The sequence below is a fragment of the Narcine bancroftii genome, chromosome 5 (genome assembly GCF_036971445.1).
Source record: "Narcine bancroftii isolate sNarBan1 chromosome 5, sNarBan1.hap1, whole genome shotgun sequence".
NCBI classification, from domain to species: Eukaryota; Metazoa; Chordata; class Chondrichthyes; order Torpediniformes; family Narcinidae; genus Narcine; species Narcine bancroftii.
The window spans coordinates 84,141,032-84,154,491 of record NC_091473.1 but is presented as its reverse complement, the minus strand read 5'-3'; the positions used below and the strand labels follow the sequence as shown (position 1 = coordinate 84,154,491).

The window sequence follows — 13,460 nt, the reverse complement described above, 5'->3', positions numbered from 1 at the left end:
AGTGACATACTGAATCTCCTCAGGCACCTCACAAAGTATAGCCACTGGTGAGCCTTCTTTGTGATTGCATCAATGTGGAAGCAGTCAATATATTAAGACTCATCCCACCCTAGCTGCATTCTCTTCTCCCTCTTTCCATCAGGCAAAGATTCACAAGTGAGAGATCATGCCAGATCCGCCAGATCCAGATTTAAAGATGGTTTATTTCCCACTGTTGTCAGAGTCCTAAACAAACACCACAAGTTAAATAATGTTGCATTTGTTCTGCTCCAACTAGTCTTTCACTGTAATTCTGCACTCTACTGTATTCTGATTAGGTTAACCAGCTGGATTGCATGCAAAATGAAATTTCCTTCTAACTCTGAGAACACCTAACAATAAATTTGAACTGAACTGATCACACATTCTGACCTATGCTTTGCATCTCAACAATCTGTCTAACTCTGCCTGAAAAAATATTCAAAGACTTTGCTTATTCACCCCTATGAAGAAATGAGTTGCAAAGACTCTTGTTCTTCTGAGAGGAGAGGGGAAAAAATGCCTATTCTCTATCTTAGCTGAGTGAACCCTGGTGTTCAAACAGTGATTTCTGAAAACATCTGTAGAAAACAATCCTAATCAACACCTGTGAAGACTATTTTTAGATTTTTATGTTTCAGTCAAATACTGTACACAAGATTGACCACCTGCCCAATACAGCTATCAATTTAGCAAACCTCTTAAAGGCTTCCAACTCATTAACAATTAACAGCCTTCCTTATATAAGATGTGGTTTCACCAGTGCACCATAGAACTGAAGCAAATCTCCTTACTTCCAAATTAAATTCTCCTTGCAACAAACAATTAAATTCTGTTAGTTAATTTACTGGCTGAAGCTGAATGTTAGCCTTTGGTGAATAATGTAGTAAGATACCTAGATTAATAGTATGTATTTAGGAGATCTATAATCTCTCATCATTTTTTAAACCAGGGGATGCAAATTAGTTTCTTGCTGGGCCTCATTTCTTTTGAGCTGTGCTTGACAAAGTGGCTTCCTTACAGTAAACAAAGTTAAAGAATTTCATGTATGTTACGTTCGAAATATAGTATTTTGTGACAATAATGGAACCTTTACTCTTTCCTGCCAAATTTTTACTCTTTCCCTTTGTATGATTGACATCATGTCACCTTCACAAAATTCACAAGCATTTGAGATGCTTAATAAAATTCTCTCAGTATTTGTGTATGTGTGGGGGGAATAAATATATATATTTTTTACTCTCCTACCTTGCTATGTTCATATAGACTGAACGTCATGCTATGGACCATTTTCTTGGAATGAACCCTTAAGTAATGTCCAGATGTTTATGCTATGGCATAATTATGTATGCTCCCAATGTATATCACTTGTATACTCCCAATAAGAGAACTTCTAATTTCCCTTTTGTAGCCTCAGAATTAGCTTGTGTCCTCAGAATTAGCTTTTTACCCATTATTGTGCCATCAGCATATTTAGCAGTGTCTTATGGAATTGCCATCCAAGTCATTTGTATAAATTGTAAATGGTCATCAGCAGCTGAAGATCAAACTGCGCTGGGTGGGTCACGTCTCCAGAATGGAGGACCATCGCCTTCCCAAGATTGTGTTCTATGGCGAGCTCTCCACTGGCCACCGAGACAGAGGTGCACCAAAGAAGAGGTACAAGGACTGCTTAAAGAAATCTCTTGGTACCTGCCACATTGACCACCGCCAGTGGGCTGATATCGCCTCCAACCGTGCATCTTGGCGCCTCATAGTTCGGCTGGCAGCAACCTCCTTTGAAGAAGACCGCAGAGCCCACCTCACTGACAAAAGACAAAGGAGGAAAAACCCAACCCCAGCCAACCAATTTTCCCTTGCAACCGCTGCAACCGTGTCTGCCTATCCCGCATCGGACTTGTCAGTCACCAACGAGCCTGCAGCAGACATGGACATACCCCTCCATAAATCTTCGTCCGCGAAGCCAAGCCAAAGAGAGAAGAAATGGTCATATCCCAAACACCAATCCCTGACAAACAATGAGGTGAAAGTTTATCATGGGTAGATAAGAATATGATGTTACAGTTAAATCAGCCATGATTTTATTAAATGACAGAGCAAGCTGAAAGGGCCAAGTGGCCTGCTTCTGCTCCTAGCCAAGCAGCAACCATGGGCTGAAATGGTCAGTCAGCATTTTGGATGGGGACACTTTATTGAGCAGCTTGTTGTTTGCTCCTGATTCCAACTTCTGCAGTTTGGTTTCTTTGTTTCTCCTGACTGGTATTTACAGTGAATTGATTTTGTATCTCACTTCCTCATTGCATCCTGAAGCACTTACTATTTTGAAGTGTGATACAACAAGATTTCATTAACCCCAGCTGGACAGTCTGATGAATTTGCAGATGTAGTTGTGAAACTCTCATCCTTCGCCATCATTGCAATGTATAACAGACTGCAACTTCAGGTCCATATAGTGGGCAGTGAATCCCTTTGTGTGCTGAAATGACACATCAAACGGATACAACCATTCCCAAAAAATCTACTCTCTGTCTTGAAAACATGTTGAACAATTCAATATATTTATAACTTGTAAAATCTCACAATTTTTTCTGTGCCTTGTTATCTCTTGTTTCCAATTGATTCTGTTTCCTCTTCTGGGCCAAGATTATTAATCTGTTTTGCTCTTGAGTCATCTTTTGCTGTCAAGGTAACCACCATGTCTGCTTGCACCCAACTTTTTTGATTTGTCCTTTTCCAAGTATTAAATAGCCTAAATTTACTATCTTTAATATTTTCCAGTGTAAATGGCTGTTCATTCATGTGACTAAATATTGTCCACATTTAATGAACTCCTCTGTTCAACTTTGAATAATGCCATAGAATGGGTAGTTCTCATTTCAACTGTCATTGGCTTCATTTTTCAAATTTGTGTAATGTATTTTATGACAGCAATTAAGGAAGAGAGTAAAGAATTTATTGCATCTCCTCATAGAATGGTCGCAAGCATGAGTTATGATTATAAACTGAAGGAAATTGTAAAATGGCAGTGTGATGTTTTATGAAATGTTCACTTCTTTGAAAGATTATAGTCTGTTATATATGGGGAAAATGGGTCTTTTTAAGCACACTTTTGCATTAATCTAATTTTGTACTTTCTGTGTACCTGTCAGTTGCAGTTTATGTTCTGTCACTCACATCTACACTTGGAGCAATTTACAATGGACAATTAAACTGACCAACCAGCTCTTTAGATCTAGGAGGAAACAGGAACACCTGGAGGAAACCCAAGCAGTCATAGGGAGAAAATTGCTATCTGTATGGAATTTGCACAGAAGTCAGGAGTCAATCTGTGATACTGGAAATCTATGGTAGTAGCACTATTTGTGGTATCATTGAGCTGCTTTAAATGGCCTTTGATTCCTTGGGGAAATGGCAGATATCTAGGATTTAGATGGAAATGTCGATGAAATCTTTTGGGGATGATAAGCATCCGTATGATGAATTGTTGTATTGAGCAAGCAAGACAAGGCCATCCACAGCAAGGAAGTTAAATTGTGGTCCTCTATCCAAAGTAACATGCGCCAGTAAACCAAAACAAGACACCCAAGAAATAAGGAACGCCCAAGCACAAGTGTCTGCAGTATCATCTACCATAGGCACGGCCTCTGGCCACTGCATAAACCTATCTATTACTGTAAAAAGATAACGGTATCCTTTTGAAACAGGAAGCGGACCAACAAAGTCCATGTGAACGCTTTCACACTTGCAAGGAGCCATCCCCAGAGTTAGGACCATTCTACCTTTTACCGGTAATGTTGTGATGCATCGAGCGATGGTGGACCTGCCCTAAATCCTGATCAATGTCTTATGATCTTATACTTGAACAAAATTAGTCATTCCTAATTATAACATAATTAAGCTTTATGTATAGCACAGTATGAGCCCTTCAGCCCCTGTTGTTGTTGTGCCGACCTATTATAAGGGACCGTGAGAAAGTTCCAACAATAGATAGCAGTAGCGGACAATTTTTAAGCAGGTAGGAAAGTTTGTAGCGCTATAGTGCACAATTTATATAATGTGGGAAAGTTGGTAACACTATCAAGAATAATTTATGAATACTGTGGGGGGGGGGGTGTGGGGGAGATGCGATGGCCGACCTGCTCTCTCAGAATGCCATGTGGCAGAAAAAGGGCAGTATGACTGGCTGCATGCAAGGAGCATTCATGGAGAGGTTTCTCTGCGACATGGCATTCTGGGAAGTCAGGACCACCATTGCTTTATCCCCACGGTCTTTATAAATTGTGCGCTATAGTGCTACCAATTTTCCCACACTGTTTAAAAATTGTCCACTATTGCTATTTATTTCCTCTCTCCTGCTGCGATGTTCCCATGGCAAAGTTTATACCTTCATTTTAATCTTCTTTCATGTTCCTGCACTCATCCAAAAACTTGGTTCATTTCAATCCCACAATGCAATTACAGTTTCACACTTGCCTGATTGCAACACAGTCATCTGTAGACACCGAGGATGGTACTAGGGGTCGAGGCCATCAATCCCTGGTGTGAGATGACTTTGATGCCAGCGTCAGAGCTGATTTTGCTTTCACATGAGACTTTTTAAAGGCTGATTGGTGGTTAATTCCTGGGGTCACTTGCAAGTGTGAAAGGAGCTTTAGTGACACATTTATTCTTTTTGTCCTTCTTGAGGCTTGCAATGCATGAAGGTGTAATATGGGTAGAATGCATGCTCTACCAAATTGAACAGTCAATAAGCGCTTCATAGCATCTTGGCACGTGCTACTTGAATGACAGCAATTAAGGAAGAGTTTCTTTACTGATTGTGGTATTTGTAGCATTTCATCAGTCATTAGAAACATTTGTTTATTTCCATGACCTCTAATTATGTCATCACGAGTGCTACTACACATGGCAGCTTCTTTCTGGAAGAAAATATTTAATCACTGATCATTGATTTCGGAACTCTTTTAATAAAAGTCGGTATGGCATTTTATTATGCTGTTGCAGACTGAAAAATATACAATTTTACTGCTCTTGCGGACACCTCAGAGTTTGATGCATTTCTTTTCTGTTTACAGGGATCAAGTATTGGAAATGTTTGATCATGCATATCAAAATTACATGGTAAGTTGCACCAATCATTGTATATTGAAATTCTTTATTGGGACAGAATTTAATTTCATTTATATGGTACATGAAAATGTTGTATTTAAGAGAAATGTGGTTATGTTGTTTGACTGACATCAATCCAAAGCATAACATCAAGGGAAGTTTGTCGAATGCTGGGGGCTTGAGATTCTCTTGCCTTTTTAAGACCTTTAAAAACAGATTTGACAACTTTGAAAGCAGAGATCCTCAAACCTACATACTTATCAGTTTTCAAATGTAGCATGCACAAACATGTTCTGCAGTTACCAGGACAGTTTTATCACTGTAGACATATGACAATGATTGTATAGAAAATTGATTTGCAATCTGAAACCTTTCACTTATTTATAAACTGTTTGATAACTTAATGGATGTGGAATTATTTTGATGTCCAAATTAACTGAACCCGTCAATAATGATGCAGTAGGAAAAACCCAACACCCAACCCCAACCAACCAATTTTCCCTTGCAACCGCTGCAATCGTGTCTGCCTGTCCCGCATCGGACTGGTCAGCCACAAACGAGCCTGCAGCTGACGTGGACTTTTTACCCCCTCCATAAATCTTCGTCCGCGAAGCCAAGCCAAAGAAGAAGAGATAATGTAATAGCAACTCTCTTTATCTTGTCCATCTGCAATGCAAAGGAATCAGCAATTCAACATGCCACGGTAATGTGCTGAAGTGGTTCATCAACTTTACAAGATTAACAAATGTAGCTTTTGAGCCAAAGTCCAATAAATGAATTGGTTCCTCGTGCTATTGACTGCATAAAAACCAATAAGTTTTTAGAATTTGCAGTGCCACCCAACTATGTGAGATTTTAGTTGGGGGCAGATGGTGCTGTACTAATTTAAAGGTGTCATGTGATATGCAGAGAGCGGTGTAATTAAGATCAAGATTCAATTTATTGTCATAGAAATAAAACAGTGTCATATTATACGAAATTTCTTTTTGCCTGCTCAAAGGCAGACAGATTTGCCACTGGCAGGAATTGCCTAAGCGCGTCTTGCAGACGGTCTGAGAGAAATAAAAGCAAGTCCCCCAGAGTCATTGAGTGTCCATAGATTAAGCAGTGCAGAGGTGTTGAGCTTATTAATAGATTTATTTGATCATGAGCAGCCGAAACTTCATGTTTAATTTTTTTTTAATATTACCTTTGTTGCTTTAATGCATTCTACTACAACAGGCAGATAGAATATCTACAAGTAGTCAATGTGAGTTTATTGTCATATACTGTACATAAATGCAATGTATACTTGCAACAGAATTCTTTATTGCTGCAGCCAAAGATACACCAGCTACAGTAGTAAAAATCAAATTAAAATATGCCAAACCAGAAAAAGAGATTATAAATATCAAAGGATAGATAAATAAATATGCACAGTTGCAGTTAGTGTTTTTTTAAAAAGTGACATTTCAATTGTGCAAACAGATCTCTTCGTGATCACTCTTCATTTGATGATGCAGTTCTTCGTAGCCCTGAAATGTCTCTATGATCTCAATTTTATCCTTGCATTCTGGACACACTGGTCATTGGGAACATCTTCCCAGTATCAAGGCTGCCTAATCCTGTTAGAATTTTGTATATTTTTGATGGGGAGGTCACGTGATGGAATAATGGCCGGTAGGAGAATACCAGCCCTCTCCAGAAAAGAAGGAAAAAAGTAAAGAAAAAGCAAAGCCACAGACACACAAACCACAACAAATAAAAAATAAAGGTGTGGAGGAAATGGCACCAAAGAAAGAAAAGCCAAAAACAATGGGAAGAGAAAGGTGAAGGCCTTACCTGTACGAAGAAGCAGGGACCCGCCGAGGAGAGAGGAGCCCACTCCCTGAGGTCAGTGGAAACCCCGAAGGGTCGCAACCCACCGAGCACAGGACTACAAGGATGGCTCACGGAGCCAAACAGAGGTGCGTAACCGCGCACGCACGAGGAATCGCACATGCGCGATGCGCACGACAAAGACAACACCGACGGGAAGGGTACCAGCTGTAGAGTGGAACTCCACAGCTTGAACAGCTGAGTAAGACCCGACAGCAGGGCTCCCAGCGGGAAGATACAGAAAATAATGGGAATGGGAGGGAGGAGAATGAAAAAAGGAAATCAGAGACTCAGCATATGACCAGCCCAGAAGAAGAGGACCAACATCAAGACACCATTTTAAAAAAAAAAAAATACCCAGCAAACTGAGATAAACAGCCCAACAAGAAAGTCAGAAGAGACACAGATACAAGGAAGAGAGGTAGAGGACACAGGTCCTGGAGTGGACACAGGGAAAGAGGAGGAAGAACATCAAGCTCTGCACAGAGAAATGGAAGATGAAGAGAATGGACAGTACATGGATAAAAAAAATTTTCAAGAATATATGGAAGCATTAAAAGAATGGCTGACATGAGAATTTAGTGAAATTAAAAAGAAGAATAAAAGGTACAGAAGAAAAAGTGAGTAGATTAGAGATGGTCATGACAGAAATAGGGAAAAGAGTAGACAAGGTGGAAGAACGAGAAACAGCCGTAGAAATGGAAGTGGACGACTTAAAAAGGAAACTGAAAGAATCTGATTAAAAAAAGCTAAAGAAACACAAGAGCTGTTAGCTCAGAAGATGGATATAATGGAAAATTATAATAGAAGAAACAATATAAAGATAGTGGGCCTTAAGGAAAATGAAGGCAAAGATATGAAAGAATTTATAAAAGAATGGATCCCCAGGATCCGAGGAATGCCAGAATTACAGGAAGGAATGGAAATAGAAAGGTGACACAGAACATTAGCCCCTAAACCACAACAAAAACCAAGATCCATTCTAGTAAAATTCCTGAGATATACAACAAGAGAAAATATATTGGAGAAGTCAATGAAAAAAATGAGAGAAGACAAAAAGCTACTAGAATACAAAGGTAAAAAAAAATTTTTCTACCCAGACATAAGTTTTGAGCTCCTGAAGAAGAGGAAGGAGTTTAACGCAGCAAAATCGATCCTATGGAAGAAAGGCTATAAATTTATGTTAAGATATCCAGCGGTGCTTGAACTAGTTATTCCGGGGCAGCAAAGCAGATTTTTATTGGATCCGGAGAAAGCACGAGAATTTGCAGAACGTCTGCAAAACAGACAGAGATGAAGAGATGTAACAAGAACAAGAATGACAACAAACTTCATATAAAGAAGAAAAATAATGTATAAGTAAGAATGAAGAAAGGAAAGAAAGGAAGTAAGGGGGCAATTAAGAAGGTGAGCTTTGTTATATGTGAAGATAAAAATCTTTTCTGGAGGGGGCTGGGTGGGAGAGAATAACAGTCACTGCGAAAGCAGTTGATGCTTGCGAGCAGGTTCACAATCCAAATGAAGAGGGGAGATGTGGTTGCCCGGCAAGGGGACAAGAGGCAACTCAGAGAGGGGGGGGGGACATTTGGGGTTAAGGGAATTTTAGATGTGGGAATAGTGGAAATATTTTATGTTTTAGAAGTGTTCTCTTACAGTGTGTTCAAAAAATAAAACAGAAATGGTTAAGGAGGAGTGGTGATGAGGAAGGGGAAATGAGAGGTAAACAAAGTATGAAATGGCCATGTTGAACTATATGACTATAAATATTAATGGAATACATAACCAAATCAAAAGGAAGAGGCTGTTAAATTTACTGAAGAAAGAAAAAATTGATGTAGCATTCGTGCAAGGAACACAAGAAATTAAGGAGCGATTGGGTAGAGCACGTAACGGCAGCATCATATAATTCAAAAGCCAGAGGAGTAGCTATATTAATCAATAAAAATGTACCAATCAAAATAGAGGAGGAAATAATAGATCCAGCAGGGAGGTATGTAATGATAAAGTGTCAGATATATTCAGAATTTTGGAATTTGCTCAATGTATATGCACCTAATGAAGAGGATCAAAAATTTATGCAAGATATCTTTTTGAAAATTGCAGATACGCAGGGGAATATACTGATAGGAGGGGACTATAACCTTAATTTGGACTCAAAGATGGATAAAACTGGAAAAAAGACTAACAGAAAGAACAAAGTAACCAAATTTATGGTTAAATCAATGCAGGAAATGCAACTTTTGGATATGTGGAGGAGACAACACCCAAAGGAGAAGGAATACTCATATTATTCGGGTAGACATAAAACATACTCAAGGATAGACCTGTTCCTGTTATCAGCCCACATCCAAGGGAGGGTTAGGAAAACGGAATATAAAGCTAGATTGTTATCTGATCACTCACCCCTGTTATTAGCAATAGAGCTGGAGGACATCCCACCGAGAATGTATAGATCGAGATTAAACTCCATGCTACTTAAAAGACAGGATTTTAGAGAATTCGTTGAGCGACAAATTAAAATGTACTTTGAAATAAATACGGAATCAGTGAAAGAAAAGTTTATACTATGGGATGCAATTAAAGCGTTCATCAGAGGGCAGATAATAAGTTATGTAACTAAGATGAAGAAGGACTACAATCGGGAAATAGAATAGCTGGAAAGGGAAATAGCAAGTACAGAAAAAGAATTAGCAATAAGGGAAGATGCAACAAAAAAAAGAGAATTGTGGACAAAAAATAAAATATGAAACACTACAAACATATAAGGTGGAGAAGAACATAATGAAGACAAAACAGAAATATTTGAGCTAGGAGAAAAAAATGCACAAAATACTAGCTTGGCAGCTTAAGACAGAACAAACTAAAAGAATGGTATTGACATCAAGGAAAAAGGACAAACAAATTACATATAACCAAACAGAGATCAATGAAAACTTCAAGGAATTCTACGAGCAATTATACCGAACTGAGAACGAAGGGAAAGAAGACAAAATAGATGAGTTTCTAGCTAAAATTGAACTACTGAAATTGCACAAAGAGGAGCAAAACAAATTGATAAAACCATTTGAAATAGAGGAAATACAGGATATATTGCACAGGCAATACGCCACGCCCCAAAAGTTAAATAAATGGGACTCAACAGTATCAGACAGATGTTTTCGTTGTAAGAAGGAAACGGGAACAACAGTACATGCAATTTGGGCATGTGAGAAAGTGGAAAAGTTTTGGGAAGATCTAAACTAGGTACTAAATAAAATGACAAAAAGCAACATACCAAAAAATCCAGAGATCTTCTAGGTAATATAAGAAGAAAAGAACTTGGACTCGATTTGGATGGAGCACAAAAAAGATATATTATGATAGCCTTAGCTGTAGCAAAAAATGTATTATGTCAACCTGAAAATTAGAAGATAGCCTGAGAATACAGCAGTGGTACATAGAAATGAAAAAATGTATTCCATTGAAAAAAAAATAACATATAATTTAAGAAATCTTTGGCTTGGCTTCGCGGACGAAGATTTATGGAGGGGTATAAATTTAATTTAAGAAATAACATCACAGTATTTGAACAAATTTGGGAACTGTACATGGAACACAACAGAGAAGTCCTACCACGGCCCTCCACTGCCTAAAATGACAGAAGGAGAAGAAGACGAAATGAACTGATCCAGTATGTAAAAGTAGAAGACACAAATTTCTTGTTTATTTTCATTGTGTGATGACATTGTTTAATGGGTTTAATGTATCATATATGTTGAACGTTGAGTGAGTGGGGGGGGTGAAGGAGGGAGAGGAGGGGGGAAAAGGGGATAAAATGACACTGTATATTCAAGAGGGAAATGTTTGTGTGTAGTTTGGTCAGTATGGTTCATAGTGTGAAAAATAAAAAAAATTTTTAAAAAAAAAATTTTGTTTATTTTTCTGAGATTCTGTTCATTTTTTTTCTAAACTTCAGTGAATATAGATAGGCATTGGAGATGTCTGTCATCCTAGTAAACATTCTGTTCTATGTTCTCTGTGGCAAGAGCATCTTTCCTTGAACAAGGACATGGGCTTGGACATCTGCAGGCAAGAAATGATTTCTTCAATGCTTACATCCTCTTGAATTGAAGACTGACGTACCGTTTACCTTCATAACTGTTTGATACATCTGAATGTTTACCTTCAATGACTGGTGCATAAGTGCACTTAGGTCTTGTGGATGACATTAATATTGACTTCTCTGGTTTCTGCGAGCTTTACTCCCTCCCCATTTATCCCTATATTCGTTTTCTCTTGCTCGCTCTGCACTCAGTCAAACTTTCTTCCTCCATTCCTCCAATAATTTTTCACCTTTCCTTCTGTCCATATCTAATTAACACCTTGTGTCTGTTGGTCTGTGCTCTTCCCCCTGCCATTTCTTCCCTTTTCCACAACTCCTTAATTCAAGCGCCTGGCTGCTTTTTACTCTGAACTTGAAGAAGGGCTCAAGCCCAAAACATTGGTTTTATACAGTAACTCTACCTGCTATGGACGCTGCAAGACCTGCTGAGTTCCTCCAGTATTTCTGTGTTTTTATTACAATCACAGATTCTGCAGAACTTTGTGTTTTGAATCTTGAGTTTTCTCAATCTAAAACCACTGCTGAAATGACTGTTTTTAGAACCAGAGTGGCTCACGTCAAACCTACCCATCTTAAAATACAACTGTATTTGCTCATTTCTTCAAGCTGTCTATATTGCACTGGAGCTTCTTTGTATCTTCCCCTTTACTTGTATTACCAGCATCCATCCCCACCCTAACTTTGTGTTTTCTGCTGGTCCTACAGAAACAAGAAGAAGCTGGGAACTTCTTCTCCGTGTCCACTCATTTTAGCCCTATCAATATTTGGTAGATTTCAGTGAGCTTTCTCCCCCCCGCCCACCCCAACCAAACAAAATTCTTCTAAATTCCAACGAGTACAAGTCTCGAGCCATCAAACGTTCCTTGTATATTTACCCTCTCATCCCTGAGATCATACTCGTAAGATGCCCTCTGGGCCCTCTGCAACACCAGCTCATCCTTTCTTGGATATGAAGCATAAAACTGCTCCAATTGTGGTCTGTCACCTTAGAAAATATCAGCATTACATCCTTGCTTTTATATTCCAGTCCTCTTGAAATGAATGCCAATATTGCAGTTACCTTCCTCACTAACAGTTCAATCTGCAAGTTAATCTTTAGAGAATACTGCACTAGGACTCCCAAGTCCATTTGAGCCTCCACTTTCTGAATTCTCTTACCATTTAGAAGAGTCTACATCTTTTATTCCTTCCACCAAAATGCATGACCATACACTTCCCACTGTTGTTTTCCATCTGCCATTTCTTTGTGCATAATTCCAACCTGTCCAAGTCTCTATGTAGTCTCCTTGCATCCACAACACTACCTGCCCCTCCATCTGTATTCTCATAATTTGCAAACTCTGCCTTAAAGCCTTTTGCCTTGTGGTGAAAGGGATCATCCGGTATAGTACGAAAGCAGGAATAGGGTACTAAAGTCACATGATCAGCCATGATAATATTGCTGGCTTGAAGGGCTGAATAGTCTACTCCTGCACCTATTTTCTATTCAAAAAATAGCACCCTCGGCAGGGCAGTAGTGTTGTTGCAGAGTAAATGATCGACAACCAAGAGTCTAAAGGTAGGACTGAAAGTAACTGAAGAGATAGTATTGGGGAAATAAAGGGGGAAAAACCTGAAATATCCTGCTGTTGATAACTTTAATGAGGTAGCAGAAGAAATTGTGGTTTTAATAATAATATTTATCCAAAAGTCTTTGGGTTCTAGAAATAATTGTAGCCAATTGAAAGCGAGTTGGTTTCTGTGCTGGTTATAACAATAGACTAGTAAGTGCTAAGCACTTCAGAATCAGGATCAGGATGTGTTTTCATGAAATTTGTTTTTTTTTTTGTGGCAGCATTATAGTGCAAATATACATATTGTAACCATCTTATGACATTATATAAAAAAAAATAACAATAATAATGCATGAAAAGTAAGGCAGTGCCTTCGGTTCATTGATTATTCAGGAATTTGATGGCAGCAGGGAAGAAGGTGTCCTTGTTCTGCTGAGGGCTCATCTTTAGGTTCCTGCACCTTTTTCCTGATGGTAGCAGAGTGAAGAGGGCATGGCTTGGGTGGTGGGAGTCTTTGAGGATAGATGCTGCTAGATGTCCTTGATGGAGTAAAGTCAGGTGCCTGTGATGTGGCAGGCTGAGCTAACCCTCTGGAGTTTATTCTTGTCCTGAGAGTTGGCATCTCCATACCAGGCAGTGATGCAACCAGCCAGAATGCTCTTGATTATTGAACTGGTATCACTAAACCTGAGTGTACAACATTCTCTATTCATGAAGTTGTTGCAAGAATTTTTCACAACATCTGCAAGAAATAAAGAATCATTAACTTTGTCTCAACTGGCTGGGCTTTTTTGCACTCGACTGTTTGGCCCACCAATCCT

The 13,460-nt window shown here is 38.9% G+C and overlaps 1 protein-coding gene across 2 annotated transcripts in view; it reads left to right on the top strand.

Moving 5' to 3' along the window:
• The window catches only part of edem3 (ER degradation enhancer, mannosidase alpha-like 3), an 88,065-nt gene that overhangs the window by 7,274 nt on the left and 67,331 nt on the right, over nucleotides 1-13,460 (top strand). For both annotated transcript variants that reach the window (XM_069938167.1, XM_069938168.1), the window contains one exon: nucleotides 5,094-5,139. In XM_069938167.1, coding sequence (XP_069794268.1) covers nucleotides 5,094-5,139 — 46 coding nt within the window. The remainder of the gene's footprint in view (nucleotides 1-5,093; nucleotides 5,140-13,460) is intronic.